The sequence below is a fragment of the Hippocampus comes genome, unplaced genomic scaffold (assembly GCF_001891065.2).
Source record: "Hippocampus comes isolate QL1 unplaced genomic scaffold, H_comes_QL1_v1.1 scaffold105, whole genome shotgun sequence".
NCBI classification, from domain to species: Eukaryota; Metazoa; Chordata; class Actinopteri; order Syngnathiformes; family Syngnathidae; genus Hippocampus; species Hippocampus comes.
In genome coordinates, this window is record NW_017806235.1 from 17,454 (window position 1) to 33,004 (window position 15,551).

General features: G+C 43.9%; 3 protein-coding genes and 1 long non-coding RNA gene across 6 annotated transcripts in view; 1 reads left to right on the forward strand and 3 right to left on the reverse strand.

Annotated features, from left to right (window-relative positions):
- Positions 1-1,810, forward strand: part of LOC109507437 (uncharacterized) — a 2,257-nt gene extending 447 nt beyond the window's left edge. Inside the window, exon 3 of one of the 2 annotated variants that reach the window (XR_002166468.1) lies at positions 1,796-1,810. This is a non-coding gene — a long non-coding RNA (uncharacterized LOC109507437). Of the gene's footprint in view, positions 1-326; positions 338-1,795 lie in introns of those variants that run through there. The other variant, XR_002166467.1, reaches the window with a different exon arrangement.
- e2f5 (E2F transcription factor 5) lies at positions 800-5,646 on the reverse strand. Of its 2 annotated transcripts, none has more exons than XM_019856861.1 (8): positions 5,220-5,646; positions 3,987-4,096; positions 3,654-3,815; positions 2,890-2,998; positions 2,456-2,783; positions 1,650-1,787; positions 1,492-1,527; positions 800-1,355 (listed from the first exon to the last, which is right to left on the reverse strand). In XM_019856861.1, exons 1-8 carry the CDS (start codon positions 5,346-5,348, stop codon positions 1,282-1,284), a joined length of 1,086 nt encoding a protein of 361 aa, XP_019712420.1. In that variant the 5' UTR covers positions 5,349-5,646; the 3' UTR covers positions 800-1,281. The 2 variants fall into 2 exon arrangements, with proteins under 2 accessions (XP_019712420.1, XP_019712419.1); XM_019856860.1 differs by having other exon boundaries at positions 1,492-1,530; positions 5,220-5,573.
- Positions 5,647-6,121: 475 nt separating this feature from the next.
- Positions 6,122-9,977, reverse strand: LOC109507433 (leucine-rich repeat and coiled-coil domain-containing protein 1). Its single transcript, XM_019856859.1, has 10 exons — positions 9,948-9,977; positions 9,424-9,542; positions 9,146-9,347; positions 8,826-9,011; positions 8,576-8,750; positions 7,767-7,930; positions 7,499-7,707; positions 7,021-7,158; positions 6,810-6,945; positions 6,122-6,268 (listed from the first exon to the last, which is right to left on the reverse strand). The coding sequence occupies exons 1-10, from the start codon at positions 9,972-9,974 to the stop codon at positions 6,152-6,154; spliced, it is 1,473 nt and encodes a 490-aa protein (XP_019712418.1). The 5' UTR covers positions 9,975-9,977; the 3' UTR covers positions 6,122-6,151.
- A 974-nt stretch (positions 9,978-10,951) lies between these two features.
- Positions 10,952-15,451, reverse strand: LOC109507302 (leucine-rich repeat and coiled-coil domain-containing protein 1-like). Its single transcript, XM_019856633.1, has 9 exons — positions 15,161-15,451; positions 14,671-14,876; positions 13,791-13,856; positions 13,547-13,714; positions 12,997-13,163; positions 11,875-12,093; positions 11,551-11,735; positions 11,212-11,380; positions 10,952-11,149 (listed from the first exon to the last, which is right to left on the reverse strand). The coding sequence occupies exons 1-9, from the start codon at positions 15,202-15,204 to the stop codon at positions 10,952-10,954; spliced, it is 1,422 nt and encodes a 473-aa protein (XP_019712192.1). The 5' UTR covers positions 15,205-15,451.
- Between the last annotated feature and the right edge of the window lie 100 nt (positions 15,452-15,551).

The following is a 15,551-nucleotide window of genomic DNA, read 5'->3' on the forward strand; positions in this document are numbered from 1 at the left end:
CTCAAAAAGTTGAATTTTTAAAATAAAAAGTGTACCTGCAAATGTACCACTTTTTATCTGAAATTTAACATTAATCAAAAGTAAATGATTCGAGACAAACAGGGTGGATATTTTTGAGGTAACAAATTTACACTTTACCCTATTTTGCTGGTCCGTCCTCCTTCCGTGACCTTGGTACCCTTTCGTCATCATCTCTCCATCCTTATACATATAATAATCGTCCTACCTGTTCAGTGTGGCCCAAATATCCCAACTTGTCAAACATTTACCTTCATCCTTTTTTTTGACTTGATTACGATTCAAACGCTTTTGCTTTTTCTCCACAGCCGAAGCCAAACGACGACGGCACCAACTCGCCAATTGCAATAGCGTGACTTGACTCAACTTTGGTTGTGCCGTCCCCTTCTCTCCTGCTGGCTTTTCAAAGAAGGTGATATTGTGCTGTGAAGAAATGGGAATGTTCAGGAAGTGTGCAAACATCCTCTCGAGCGTATACTGTATCTTATCACATGCGATGCACTGCTGAATAAACACACCTGGAACAAGCACTCATGTTGACTCTAAAGTTATTTTTTTTAATCAATACACATGATGGGAGGTGAAAGGAATGGGGATTTTTTTTTTCTCATATGGGAAGGCATTTTTCCTCTTGAGGATCTATTTTTCCTTGAAAATAAGAAACTGTTCCTCAAAATAAGGCAATGCACACATGGACTGATGAAGTGAATAGAGTGAGGTTCCACGTGGCTGGAATCAAGAGTGCTACATCCGCAAACCCACAAGTTAGAAGGCAACTGAATTGAGATTTCAAAAATTTATTGAAAAAAATATTAAAAAAATTCCCCAAAATGAGCAAATCAAGAATTCTTGCAATCAAGTTAGGTGGCAAACGAGATGAAATAAAATATGGCCAATTACATGACAAATAAGGCAGATTCAGCATCAAACAATGATTGCTTTTTAAAGACTTCAAATGATTAGCCAAATCCAAAACAAAGACATAATGAAACCGAAACAGCAAGGCCTAAAATGGCAGTGGCACATTAATTTAGGATTCCCAGCACAACCTACATGCAATAAATAACCAAACACAAACGAGGCGAACGAGCGACATTTCGTGGATATTATCAATACTGTCACAGTCCCGAATGCTGCAGGCATTTTTACCCTGTAAACCTTCAACGGGAGAATGGAGGCACACTAACTTCATAAATAACGTATTGAAAGTCCAAAATGAGTCAGAGGACAGAATGGAGGTGTGTACTCCCTGAGCTTCATTCGTTAGTAGTTGAGGGCCCGCACATCAAACACGTCACACACGCTGCCGTCATCCAGGGTGAAGCTGTAGTCCATGCCTAAACGAATACAGCACAAACACAAAGTCGGATACTTTTGAAGGGGGGGATAAAATAATCAAAACCTTTTCTGGAAAATAAAACACACACACACACACAATAGAGGCAACATCACATAGTCTTTAAACATGCTTACCATCAGTAGACAGCAACTCATCAATGAATCCAACAGCTTCTGCAACAAAGTATATATATTTTTTTTCTTTCCTGGAACAGCACATGGACTGCTCGATAGTCAGGCATGGGGAAATATGTTGTTTTTACATCATCCTTTGAACAAAATAAAGAGAGTACCATCACTGTCCTCATTCATGTGCTCCCCGACACTACTGTGCCTCAGCAGGCTGCTCATGCCCAGCACAGACTGGAACTCTGGGCCAGCAAAGTCCATCTGCTCCAGCTCCAAAACAGTTGTCGGCTGATCGGGACACCCTGCAAAGGAGAAGGCCAAAAGCATGACATTGGACAGAAGCTGACTGTCAATGGAGAGAACAAAAGTGCAAAATTATTGTGTCAGTTGCAAGGCACCGCAGTGAAAGGTTTGAAAATTTGCTTGGAATGGAAAAGACGTGCGCCCTCTTCTGGACAGATTTTAAAAAAACGCCAGTACAGTAGTCAAAATTAGCAGGGAAAAAAAGCCATTTTAATCTTGATTTCCTGATAGGCCAATCAGACGACAGAAAGCCAAATTCAAGTGTAGTTCTGCATTCAACCTGAAGATGGCCCTAAACAGGCATTTTTTTTGCCCCAAATTCAAGAGTTCAACAAACCTACACTAAAATGTAGACAGCAGTAGCAGACACCCATTTATTAAAAAAAAAAAATGCGTGAGCACCCCTTTAAAACACGTAGCTTATTTAAAATGACATTTAAAAATATGTATATTACCCACACATCAGTTTTTACGAGTGCTAGGATTCAATTTAGGGGTGTTTCAGCACCCCCCCACACAACTCAAAAATAGGCAACAGCGCTGGTAGCTTAAGCACATACTTTTATGTCATTGTAAACTATCCCTAAACTAAAATTTTAAATCATAACAACAACATGTGTTTCATTTCGAACAACTCCATTCCCCCCTGCACACAAAGAGGTCTTACCGATGGGTGAATGTGGGAACGCCGGCCTCAGCGCGCCATCGTGCTCGGGCAGCGCTATCTGCTGGTCTGAGTTGAGCGAGTCCTGGCTGCAGAATGAGGAGGCGGTGGTGCTGGAGCCGGTGGAGTGGCCGGCCGTGGAGAGGGGGAGACAGTGCGAGCTGGCGGACAGTGTGAGGGGAGGCGTGAGCAGGGGGCAGATCACGTCAGTGGGAGGCACAGGGAAGACCACGGGGGCACTGCGGTCCGAGTCCTGGTTAATGAGGGTGACGTTGATGGGAGCCACCTTGCTGCGCAGGTTCACCTGGTAGTTCTTGTGACCCGTTTGGCCCTGAGACACAAAATAAATTCGGAACAATCAAAATGCAATTTGATAAATGGAAGAAATTGTGTGTATGTTTGCTTTGGAGATCTCGTCCATTTCAAAGTTTTGCGACCTTCTCTGGCAGCAGCACCTCCAGCTGCGTCCCAGACGGAGCCACGACGAGGAGGAGAGTGTCACCCATGAAGGAATTGCAGATGTCCTCATGCGTCACAAACGTATAGGTGAGGAAGTGTTAAGCAAAGAGGATTACATGCAACAGCGAGACACGCACACACAAAACCAGAAAAACAAGACCGGGAGTAATTTGGGATTAAACTATCTGACAATAGCAATTATATTTCTAATCCGCTCTTCAGCACATTTTCTCAGTTTTCTGCTAAGAGGATCAAGATGGGATTTTTGTTTTGAGCGTGAAATGACTGAGTCAATAGTCCCAAAGAGGACAAACATGACCATGTATAATTGTTGAGTGACAATATCTATCAATGACCTCTTCCTGAAAAACTGCTGCATCAGAATAAAAAGAAGACGTCAGCCATCTTTGGTTTTTGCACAGAAATCAATGAAAGTGGGATATTTCTATAACTGCAGAGCAACACTGTCAAATAATACCCAACATATTTCTTTTATTTTTTTTTTTTGCCTATAACTGCAGAGCGACACTGTCAAATAATACCCAACATATTTATTTTATTTTTTTTTTTGTTGACCTGTTGAAGACAACAGGGTTGGAGAAGTGAGAGTCGGGGGTTAAATTTCACCTCCGTCCCGGCATTCTTTCCATACAGGTACTGTGATGCTACCTCTTCAAGATACATTTCCATTCTGCTTTCCAGCATCGTCTTTGATAAACCCTCACCAACGACGCAAGGATATTTGCTTGTGCCAGAATCGTGGTTCATGAATTCTTTGTTCTCCTGCAGCAAGATCTTCTGCTTGTCCAGCTCTTTCTCTTGGGCTTCCAGCTCAGAAATCTGAGCTTGCAGAAGCCTAACCTGGTCAAGAACTTCCTGGTTCTGACTTCCCTTGTTCTCGCCCCTGCAAGAGAGCAAACCAGAAGGGGTTGCTCACATTTTGAAAATCGATGCGTTTGTCCCACACTTATTTGGGGTCTCTTAGAATGAATGAGTCTATTGGTGGAAATATAGTAACTTCTCCTATAAAGAACAATTTTCAAATCAAAAACATGCTTTTGTTTCTTCCCCAAACCTCCACTGGATGACATTTTTGTTTTTCTTCTCAATCAAGCCCACGCCTTCCAGCACATTGGTGATGTCGTATATGCGCCTTTTCTGCTTCACTGCCAAGCTGTCTGCGGCCTGTCGATTTACAAACAAGTGTCAATAATGTGGAGGTAGCAACATTTTAACAGGACCATGTTGCAACGCCACCAACACCGAGACTACCTGGCAAATTAATACTGCCAGAATGGGATGAAATCAGAGACACTGAGGCATTCAAAGAGAGGATTTGACAAATTAAGCCCAACACAGAGAAAGCTAAACCTGTTGGCAAGAGCGGTTAGTTGTTCAATGGCAGAAGGGATGGAGTGGGTTTCGATTATTTAAAATAATAATTGAAATACAAACTTTCTCCAATTTAAAAAGAAATGGGATAAAAAGAGGGCAAAGGGGCGGGGTGTAGCATTTACCGCCATCTAGTGGTGAACTAATAGAATTCAACGACCCGTGCTCGAAGCGGTCCATTTTGAAGCAATCGCGCTACGTTGCCGCAAAAGAGCACGCTTTATTAGCCTACTACCACCTACGTCAGCGGAGGTGTTTGTATAATGTCAACCCAAACGACTTCTTGAATTCCATCAAGTGACGGAGTATATGCATGGAACCGTGTTAAAAGTGCTTTTACATCATGTTGACGAATTACGTTCTAAAAGTTTGTCTCCTGAGGGTATCCGTAGCAGAAAGATTGCGGTGAAAATTGGCAGCCGATAGTAGAGGCGCATCCAGTGTAATAAATTAGCAATGACTTCACCTACAATTCCATTTTAAAAAAATAGAGCACCTACAATTCCTTTAAAAAATAGAGTATGTGTTTTTGTATATTATTGAAACCAAGAGTGTTTTTAAAAAAATAATGATCACCAAAAAATCTAAGTTTTACACACTATCCCTTTAAGTAAATTAAAAGATGGTGGCACGACAGGACATTTCTCTTTCGGACATTTTTGTTTTGCCAATTGAATAGATTTATACAGCTAAACACTTCATGTATCCTTTAAAATGAAACATTTCTCACGAAAAGGTTATTCTGGTACTGGAGGCTCCAACACCTGAATATAGCGCGGTCCACCTGACCAGCCGGCGACCCCTCGACCCCCCCTTGATTGGGTGACTGATGGCTCTTTGTTTCACATCTGCCGCTAGGGGTGAACCGCACCTCCCGAAAAACCGAGAAAAACAGTTTACAGGCGTTTACACTGACCATTTTCAAGTCGAGGACGCCATCGTTGGCCTCTTGGAGAAGACCAACGAACTTCATCGTGAGGAGCCCCAAACTTTTCTCGTGGCGAGTGTGTGCCGGGCGAGCCGCGTCTATCGTCTCGCACTCCATTTTTTGGAAGGTCTTACTTTCCCTCCGAACGTCAAAGTTCACTTCATGACAATTTGTTCATGAAAACAAAACTCCCCCAAAAGAGCTCTCTCCACACTAAACAATCAGTTCACCTGTCGGTCTTGTTTCTCTCTACCCTCTCTCCGCCCCTTTAAATGAAAAGGCGTTACGTTGGCCTGCTGTTGCCAGGCCAACCACAGTCCCACCCGGGTCACTGTGCCTCCCGCTTAACTCCCACTCAAAAGTGACCCTGCCCCTGTACTTTCGCATAAGAGACCCCGTGGACACGCGTCTTACGTCACATTTCATGTTTGGTTTTTGTTATAGATAGATACGTCACATTTCATGTTTGGTTTTTGTGATAGATAGATAGATAGATAGATAGATAGACAGATAGACAGATAGACAGATAGATAGATAGATAGATAGATAGAGAGAGAGAGAGAGAGAGAGAGAGAGAGAGAGAGAGAGAGAGAGAGAGAGATAGATAGATAGATAGATAGATAGATAGGTGGGCGAACTGCCAGGCTTCCCTTTCTGTCTCCCCCTGTTGCTCATCGTCCTAGTCTGAGCTAGTCCCTTTTTTTCAGCATAGTTAAATTATCATGATTTTTTTTTTACATATGGAAAAGCACTCACTCAAAATAGTCATTTAAAATCATTTAATTCATATAAACTAACTTGTAAAAAAACAAAAATCCAGTTGCGATGACATATTACCAATATACTTATTTTACCAGTTCAAATCTTTTAGTACACTGTTAATAAAAAATCCAGTTGCGATGACATATTACCAATATATTTTACCAGTTCAAATCTTTTAGTACACTGTTAAGGCGTTTCATTTTCTCCTCTGTGATCCTCTTGTTGGCTTCCACCTCAAGCAGCAACTGACGCATCTCCTCTTCAACTTCAAATACCTGAAATAAAAATAAAAAGAGTGTCAAAGTGCAGCTATTCCAGGAGATTGCAAACAGCAAAAGAGTGTGAATCGTTGAGCCCTCCCTAAAAATCCGTCCATCCATCCATTTTCTTATCCTCACAAGGGTCGCGGGGGGGTGCTGGAGCCTATCCCAGCTGTCTTCGGGTAGTAGGCGGGGTACACCCAAAACTGGTTGCCAGCCAATCGCAGGGCACACATCGGCGTACAACTGCCCGCGCTCACACTCACACCTTGGGACAATTTAGGACATTCCATTAACCTGCTTTGCATGTTTTTGGAATGTGGGAGGAAACCGGAGTACCCGGAGAAAACCAACAAAGGCATGGGGAGAACATGCAAACTCCACACGGAAAGTCCGCAGCCGAAATCGGAATTTTCTGTTCTGCAAACCTTACCTTAAAACTACGGCAAGTCATTATTTTCGGTGGATCGTTCTAACGCCGCTCAGTAGTCAAACCCACCAAATTCCGGGTTGGAAGAGAAGGAGAAGAAAAGCGACTAGTAATCTGCGGTTTTACCTTTTGATTGGCTTCTTCCATCCGATCGTGCTTGTCATTCGCCATCTGAAGCAGCTCAGCCTGATGGGCGGCCTGGAGGGACTGTAGCTGCGCGCAAAAGGCGTCGTCCATGCATCGCAGCTTCTCCACCGCCGCTCTGAAAAAGGTCACACCGTGTTTAAAGTTTAATCAGGCGAGCTCCTCTTTTCCAACACCTCGGCACAAAACACACCCGTGCGCTTCGGTCAATTGCTCATTCTCTTCCAGGAGCGTGCGTTCCTTGCTCTCAAAGTTTTCCTTCATGCGCTTCACTTGGCTCTCCAGTTGAGTGAGCAGCTGAGCCTTTTCGTGCCACTTTTTAGTCGACTCGCTGAAATGAGAGAGAGAGAGAGAGGGAGGGGGGAAATCGCAACGTCCTGCTGAATTATACTGCCCGCAGGTGTACGTTTTTGTCAAGTGCAATATTATAAAATGTGATTTTACTTATGAAAACACCTTAGAAAAAAAATGTTTGTTGTTTTTGGGGGGGCGAGGCTGGAACAAATGAAAGACATTTCCATTCATTTTAATGGGTAAAGATGATTTGAGATACGATAATCACGTGAAATTTGAGGATTGTCACGGAACAAATTCAACGAATGAGTCCCGGCGCCACTGTATGAACTGTTTCATATGACAAAATCAGAGACGCGAGATGACGGTGAATTTACCCGTGAACTCGTTTCACCTCTTCGACTTGGGCCTCCTTGTCCGCCAACTGCTGCTTCAGCTCCTCCTTGCGCAAGCTGAGGCGTCGCACGTGCCCCTCCAGCTCTGACAGCCGAGAGGTCTCCTCTCGGAGCTGCCGCTGGAACGTCTTCTCGGCCTGGGCGTTGTCGTCGCGGAGCCTGCGGGCCTGCTCGTCGCGCTCCTGCAGCGTCTACGGAACGCGGAGAGGCCGTAACGTACCCGTTGCGTGTTGGCTTCACTTGCACGCACCTCTTTGAGTTTGCGGATGGATTCGGTTTGATCCTCCATGATTTTGGCTTTAATTTGGAGGGCGTCGTGGTCCCGCTCAATCTGCTTCTTCTGCGCCTCCACCTCAGCGCCCAGTGCCTCGATCCTGGCCTCCAGACGTCCGCGGTCCTGAGCCAGAGATGCTCCTGTGGTAAGGACATAAACAAGAAAGGGATGCGTCCTGTTGGCAATTCATCACCTCCATTGAGGATGGTTTCCGTGTTCACTTCCTAACTTCTTGAACGTGAAATCACATGTTCAGAGACTTCTTTCCAGCTTTTCCCCGCTCTGTGTTGCCGTTATCTGAGCCTTCTTCAAATGTTCCTGTGAAGGGTGCGGCTCTCATCCACCGATCGTTCAGATCTGCTTTTGTAATCCTTCCATCCGTTTCTTGCTTTGCCTCATTCTCACATCACTTATACTTTCATCTCCATCACTTCTCTGCCTACAGTACAAGGCTCGCAAGCCAAGGCTTCGTTGGAAAAGTTGTTTTCCTTCACTGACACCCTGATGGATTCATTTTTTATTCTTTCTTTTCGAGTCGCTCTGGGTCTGCAATCGAATGAAAGCGTACCGTATGTGTTTTGCCAGTCAGTCTACGAGCCTGGGGGCTTGAGACTTGTTCCATGCGCCCCAGCGAGGTTAAGACTTGTCCACCCAATTTCGTGCCGTTAAGTACAACTGGTGTTGGTGATCATTTTTGACCAACATTTTTTTTCTATTAGAATAAACACAATATCGAGTAAATCTCCTCGTATGTCCGCAAACACGATTGATTGTTCTTCATCGACCTTGCTGAGCGAGCTCCTGCCCCCAGAGCCTCCTCTCTGCCCTGAGCCCATCGATGACAGACTCCTGCGCGCCGAGCTGAGACGACAGTCGCGCTTTGTCCTTCTTGAGCGCCTCCAGCTGAAGGCGCAGACGGCGGTCCCGATCCAGGTCGGCCTCAAGGGCCCGGGCGCGCCTCTGGAAGGAGACGGGGGAAATGTCAGCATTCTATCCATTCCTCTTCGGATCTTTTGATTTTCAGCCCTCGGTTACCTTGAACTCAGTCACGGCGTTTCTCTTTGCGTTGATGAGCTCCGTGATGCGGCTCTTCTGCTCCTCGACCAGCGCCGCGAGCTCCTGCGCCAGGGAGGCGGATTTCTTCTCCGCCTGCCGCGACTGAGCCAGCGTCACTCGGAGCTCCGGCAGCTCTGCCGTCATTTCGTCGTACGCCTTCTTGACCTGCGCGAGCGGGCAGGCAAACGTTGGGATGACTCATCCATTTCCATTGCGCGACGAAACGGCTGTCACGAATAACCCGCAAGATGCGATGGCGGGACGGGAATCGTACGACACGTCCACGTTGATCAGCGGACCTCAGAGAAGCGCGCGGCCTCGAAGGTGAGCGCCATGCGGAATTCGTCCTCCAGGGCCGCGTATGCTTTCTTGCCCTCCTCCACTTTATCCTTCAACTCAGACTCTCTCCGAGTGTAACTTTGCTTCTCAGACGCCACTTCTCTTGCCACTGCTGCCAGGAAGTCCGTCCCGCCTGGCTGCGGCCGCAACTCCAGCTGCTTTCTAGGGACACGACGGACATGTAAAGGAGGAGTCGTGAGTCTTATTCTTTTTTAAAAGCCAGGAGGAGGAGGCGCACCTGTGCTCTTGTTCCCTACACGCCAGCAGTTCGTGCAGCTGCTGCACTTTGGCTCGCTGGACGTCCAACTCGCGGCTCAGAGCCACCACCTTGTTCTCCAGCTCCTGCTGCCGCTTCATCTGAAAAAAGAGACATTTTTTGGAAGCGTGACGCTTTCATTGCCATATGAAACATATGACCCATCAATTTTAAACGAGTCACTCTTCTTTAACCACTTAAGGGAGACTACTCCACAAAATTGATCCACCTCCAACAGAAAATGATAACGCCTATCACTTTATGAAGCGTCTCATGTGTAAAAATTCAGACTCTATATCATAACTACGAACACAATATTTGGAATACAAAAATATTAAAACAAACACACAAAAAAAAGGAAAATATTTGCATCAAAAATATTCGACAAAATACATAAATACAGGTTGAAAAAGAAACAAGTTTTTATAAAAAATGCACAAACATATGAGGAGAAAAAAAAAAGTGAAAGTGTGACTGAGCAAATAGTTCAGTGTGCTCTCGTGTACCTCTTGGGCCTGCTGCCGAGCCCGCATGGAGTCACCTCACATATGCGCACGCGATGAACGTGCGCGCCATCAGTAAGACAGCAAGGGCGCAGACTGATGCAGTCACTAGTGCTGCCATATGCTTGCCACCATGCACCTAATTGGGATCATGCTGGTGATTTATCTGTGCTGCGCACACACTGACTGCCTGGCTCCTCTCGCGGTGCAGCTGGAAGAGTCTCAGCCAAATTGCATCGCAGTGTGGAGAGAGAGCGATTGCGATATTGGGAAGTGGAGTCCCAGAGAGTGCTGCAATTTGGAGCTCAATCAAAAATCCTGCAGAAGACTGGAGTCAAACAACATTTTGAAGGTGAAATCATTGTGCTGAAATCCGCACATACCGCTTATCGGGCCGTATTTTCACCTGTTCCAATCCAAGTCAGCAAAGGCCTGATTGTCGCATGTCTCTGAAATATTAGCCTGAGCAAATATGCTATCGCCCAAGATGCCGAGTGCCCAACAGTTTCGCCGGGTAACAGCCAGCCGACTCCCACGTCAATCACCAGGCCAGGCCCCGCCTTTTCAGTCCCAGATAACAGCTTATCAAATTTTGTTGAATTATGTCATTAATGTAGTTTTTTTGTTTTTTTTTAAAGTACGATATTACAATAAACATTACAACCACTTTTGTTGTGTTGTTGGGGGAAGGCTGGAACGGATTAATTGCATTTCTATTCATTTCAATGAGAAAAGATGATTTCAGATGGTGTTTTGAGTTGCACGCGTGGTCACGGAACGAATTGAACTAGTATCTCAAGGCCCCTTGTACGCTCATTGTGTTGTCTTTATCTTTGGTTGGTCACATACCTTAAATTGAGCACATTACCAGCTTAACAGCTGTTAACATCCACAACTGCTAAAAGTGAGGCAGACTTTTTGCTGCGTCACCTTAAGAGGTTGACCACCCCTGCGGGTTCAACTACAGAAGTAGATTATTATACTGTTAAATTGGATAACAATCAAATCTAGTCCACCGTTGAATTGTGGAAGTGTAACCAATGTGGCATGTCGTACCTGTCGGTGGTGTGCATGGCCATACTCTGCAGGTCTTTCTCCTCGCTGACTTTGGTCTTCAGGCACTTCAGTTCGTCCGTTAACTTGGTGACGGCCTGCTGGGCCTTCCAGCGCCTCTCTCTCTCCCGGTCCCGCTCCTCCACGATAGCCTGGTGCCAATGCAAATTTGAGGGCGCCAACACATAAAGGGAAATACACATCCAGAAGGTACCTTATAGGTTTCTTCCTCACTAGACTTGGTTTTCACATCAATCGTCTCCTTGCCGGCTCTCGGTGTGACCCTCCTTTTCGGAACTGATGCGCCAACGCCCCCTTTGACGGTGCCGGAAGACCACCTGACGGCAGACTTTGTAACCCTCTGTTTAAGATTCTCCTGATCGCTGTGCGGAAGGCAAAATGGAGGGAATCAAACCAGATGAAAAATATATTACCGGTGATATTGGGGGTTCGGGAATCAGTGAAATTGAAAGTGAAAGTGACATGATGCCACGAAATACTCTCACTCCAGAACAAAATGCATCCCGGTAATTAAGTGGAGCAAACAAATCACCTGTCTGATCTCTTGCTCGTCGTCGTCGTCGATGCAGGCTTCCGATATTTTGGGATGGCGGAGCGAGCGCCGTTTTCCTTGCCGCTGTCACAATCGCTTTCCGATGTGCGGTCCGTGTCATTTGTGGCTGCCCGCGCTTTAACTGCAGAGCGGCTGGGCTGACTGGACTTGTGCCTTGCAGAAGCCTGAGTCAAAGAATACATGAGAATGATCCCATTCATTGCTAATTCATTACTTCTTACTTACTTTGCTTTAAATGTGGAACTTTTTGGTTTGTGAATATTCCTACAAGGTTAGCGTGTGTACTGTTCTAAACAAAAGCACCTGCTGAAGAAGGCGAGACACCTGCAGCTCCAGTTTCTTGACCTGCTCTTCATTCATGGCCGGTGTTGGGTCGACCTCTAGCGAGTGGCCCTTCCGCTGCAGCTGCTGGATGCCCTGCCCATCGGGTGCTGCCACTGAATCGCCAAAGGCTTCAGGGGTGACGCTATGTCCAAAGTGGGTCAGAACTTCCCTGGTACTGGGCGTGGTCAAAAGAGCATCCTATAACAAGGAAGGCATTTTTTTCCATTTAACATGAAACACTATGTACATTTTGGTCATTTCACCCAAAAAAGATGAACAAAAAAGTAAAAAAGTAGACCAAAAAAAAACAAAAAAACATGACAATATTCGACAAGATAGAAAATGCCCCAAAATATACAAATATAGTAAAAAAATAACACCAAATACCGATAAAAAAAATCTAAAAATATGAATTATCAAATACTACAAAAAATGTAAACAAAGTTGAAAAAAAATCACAAAATTATTCGACAAAATACAAAAAAATTACATGAAAAAAATATAAATATATATCAAAATAAAAAAAAAAAAACAGGAAAAATGTACAAATCTGGAAAAAAAGTGACAATTCTAGACAACCCAGAAAACATCAGAAAAATACACATTTATTGGGAAACAACACCAAATATTTTGACAAAAATTGACAAATATTTGATGGAATATCACATATTGGAAAATATTTTGAAATTGTTGAAAATTTTGAGCAAAAAATATTAGATATAAAATACAAAGCTAATCGATGAAAAATACACAAATATCTTAAATATTAAACAAGATACCAAACATCGTCAAAATACAAAAATCTTCAGAAATGAACAAATTAGATGATATATCAATTACCATAACACAAAACAACAAGTATTTTAAAAAATATTTCAGAAAGGACAAAAATATCACAGTAGCAACGGTAGTAATGGTAATTCAATGGGTCAAATTGTAATATGAGCTGTTTTAAATTTGACCACATTTTAAAGGCAATCCATTTTCTCTCTACATTCTGTACATTTCAGGATTTGCTGTACTCTATTTAATGTTTAATTACCGTACATTGTTTTTTTTCAGCTTCAAGGGATCAAAAACCGTGGGGATATTTCAACTCACCACTTCATTGTTGCCAGCATCGGAGAGTAGGAGGAGGTCCACATAGTTCTCCAGCCCGGGTATGTCACACGGACTGTCAGCCGTGGAATATGACGGCTGTCCTAGACGATCCAGGCCATCGAGAAATGACACTTGTGGCAACGACTGCATCACCATCTCACGGTAACCTGTGACAAACCAAACACGCACGTATCGATGGACACTGCAAATAGTAAATAAATACCATGGAACCAGTGAAGTTGAATTTCTCTCAGCTCATATCAATCTTGAAAACTTTTTCTTTGGTTATGTCAGCACAGCGATGGGAGGTAGGAAATGTGACAATAATAAAAAAAAAAAAAACAAAAAAAAACAAAACAGTGGACTTATAAGGACACGCAGAACAAACAGATTTGACATTGAGAATGTCAAGTTGTGAGTAACTTGAAACGAGATCCTCATCTGAGCTGAAGAAAGGTTGAGAAACACTGTTGTGAAGAAATTCCCAGCGAGGCAAGCTCCTCAAAACAAACGTCAGAGGATCCGATTGTAATGACAGTCACGGTCTCACCTGGCGTCTTGCACAGCGGGTTGTCCTTGCCGCCGTGGCTCAAAAGCACCTCACTCAAACCCTGCAATCCCAGCAGGCTCTGCAGGAGGTGCTCGATGCTGCCGAGGCGGTTGCTATGGAGACTGAGGTGCTTGAGTTTGCGTCCGGGGCCGTGGAGGTGCAATAGGCCTGGCGGGCACATCACAATCACCACGACTGCCAATAAGAGACAATTTTGGTCCTGGAAAGTCCCTCCTGAACTTACCGCTGAGGTCATTTATCTGATTGAAGGACAAGTCTAACTTTGTTAAATTCACCAGGCCGGTCAGTCCTGCGGGTCACAAAAGAGCGATGAAGAAAAAAAACCCAAGACATTCCAGCAAAAGTGTTCTCTTGTGCAGTGGCTGGACAAAAAAAAAAACCCTTTACTTGTGAAATAAAAATGTAATTTGTTCCGTGACCGCGCTCAGAAAACGTGGATCTCAAATCATTTTTCCTTCTTGAAATGAATGGAAATGCCATTAATCCCCCCGCCTTCCCCCCAAAATCGACATGTTTGTGGCTTTGTCATAAATAGAACATGGCATTCGATAATGTGATTTATAAAACTAAAGTAAGACCAAAATTAGAGTGTAAAGAATTAAACAATTTGTGGATTGTGATTTTATCATTTCAGTCCTTCTACAACTACTTTAAGTTAATATTAGTTTTTTTTTTTATAGAGGATAAAGAATAGATGCCTGTGAGTATTGTTACATTATCTGTCTACACTTGTTGCTCCACCGTTTATGTTCAAACATCCATTGATTAAAGGGTTTTACATTTGTGACGATTGATGTTACCCGTTAGCATGCCATGGGCATTTTGCCCTTGTTTGATAGCATAAGCGAGGTGGACTTTCCTAAGGCAAAGCTATGTGATTGTTTTAAGTTTCATGTTTAGTGTGACAGTAAATTTCAACCGGGAGTGCCATCAACAGCTTGAAGACTCTTTGTTCACTATTTGCCAAACTGCTACTTATTGTGAAATGTCAAGTTTGCCCTCGCAAGTCAAAGCAAAAAAAACCCAAAAAAAACCTGAGTGTTCATATCGCAAAAAGATCAAGAACCGCCGCTCTGGTGTACACTATAATGGGGTGGGCTCACCCTCAACCTTGGTGATGGCATTGCAAGATAAATTTAAAGTCCTCAGGGTCGTGAGAGAAGCGAGACCCTCAATCTTTGCAATGCAGTTGGAGGAGAGGTCCAAATGTCTCAAGAGCCACGCCGATGTCAGACCCTCGATCCTTGGGATGCGGTTGCAGTGCAGGTTGAGTGACGTGATGGTGGGACGCAGGGGAACCTCCAGCAGGCTAGACAAGAGCAGAGAAATATCAAATATTTCGAACATAAATGGTACAGGAGAAAATGCTGCACAAAAAATAAAAAGCTAGTACAACATAATCAAAACAATATTTGAAAGTAATACGAATTACAGTAATGGACAAATCTTTGTAGTCATCTTCGGTTGACTCAAGCTTTTTTTTTTTTTGAGCTCGTCGATCAAAAGAATGTACTAAACACCAAAGTAGTATTCTATTGTGGCTCGATACTAGAATGCAGCAAAGACTACATAAAAGACAACAACTGCGCTTACCTTGAAATATTCTTGTCGATGAGACTTAATTCCTTTTCTTCCATAACATGCAGTGACTACAATCCCACACATTCAACCCGCCCAGAGTTTGCTTTTAGATTAAGTAGGTTGTCATGGTAACAAAAGTTTACAACGGGGTTGACGATTAGTCAACAAATCCCGTGAAATGTGCTTCAAAAAAAAAAGTTCTCCTTGAAAACTGGGCAACGATGCAGTTGGAGCTTATTTGGTTTAGTCTCTGTCGTTGAACTGGCCGCTTCTTTCCTGTTTACGTGACGTAGCAGAATAACTTCCGGGACGAGTCCGATGCTCCGCCTACCGAAGTCGACGCATTCGCCTTTCGAGCATATATATATATATATATATATATATATATATATATATATATATA

Bases quoted from the DNA above. Each gene is read 5' to 3' on its own strand.
- e2f5 (XM_019856860.1), bottom strand. From the start codon at position 5,348: ATGGAGTGCGAGACGATAGACGCGGCTCGCCCGGCACACACTCGCCAC. The intron at 2,999-3,653 runs ATATCCTTGCGT...ACACTTCCTCAC, and splicing joins CACGATTCTGGCACAAGCAA to CTATACGTTTGTGACGCATG. The intron at 1,531-1,649 runs GTACTCTCTTTA...ACTTTGTTGCAG, and splicing joins CATGAATGAGGACAGTGATG to AAGCTGTTGGATTCATTGAT.
- LOC109507433 (XM_019856859.1), bottom strand. From the start codon at position 9,974: ATGCGGGCTCGGCAGCAGGCCCAAGAG. The intron at 9,543-9,947 runs GTACACGAGAGC...CTCTTTTTTCAG, and splicing joins CTCGGCAGCAGGCCCAAGAG to ATGAAGCGGCAGCAGGAGCT. The intron at 7,931-8,575 runs GTCGATGAAGAA...TCCTTACCACAG, and splicing joins GCAGGAGCTCGCTCAGCAAG to GAGCATCTCTGGCTCAGGAC.
- LOC109507302 (XM_019856633.1), bottom strand. From the start codon at position 15,204: ATGGAAGAAAAGGAATTAAGTCTCATCGACAAGAATATTTCAAG. The intron at 14,877-15,160 runs GTAAGCGCAGTT...GCTCTTGTCTAG, and splicing joins ATCGACAAGAATATTTCAAG to CCTGCTGGAGGTTCCCCTGC. The intron at 11,736-11,874 runs GTGCTTTTGTTT...TCTTTGACTCAG, and splicing joins TGTCTCGCCTTCTTCAGCAG to GCTTCTGCAAGGCACAAGTC.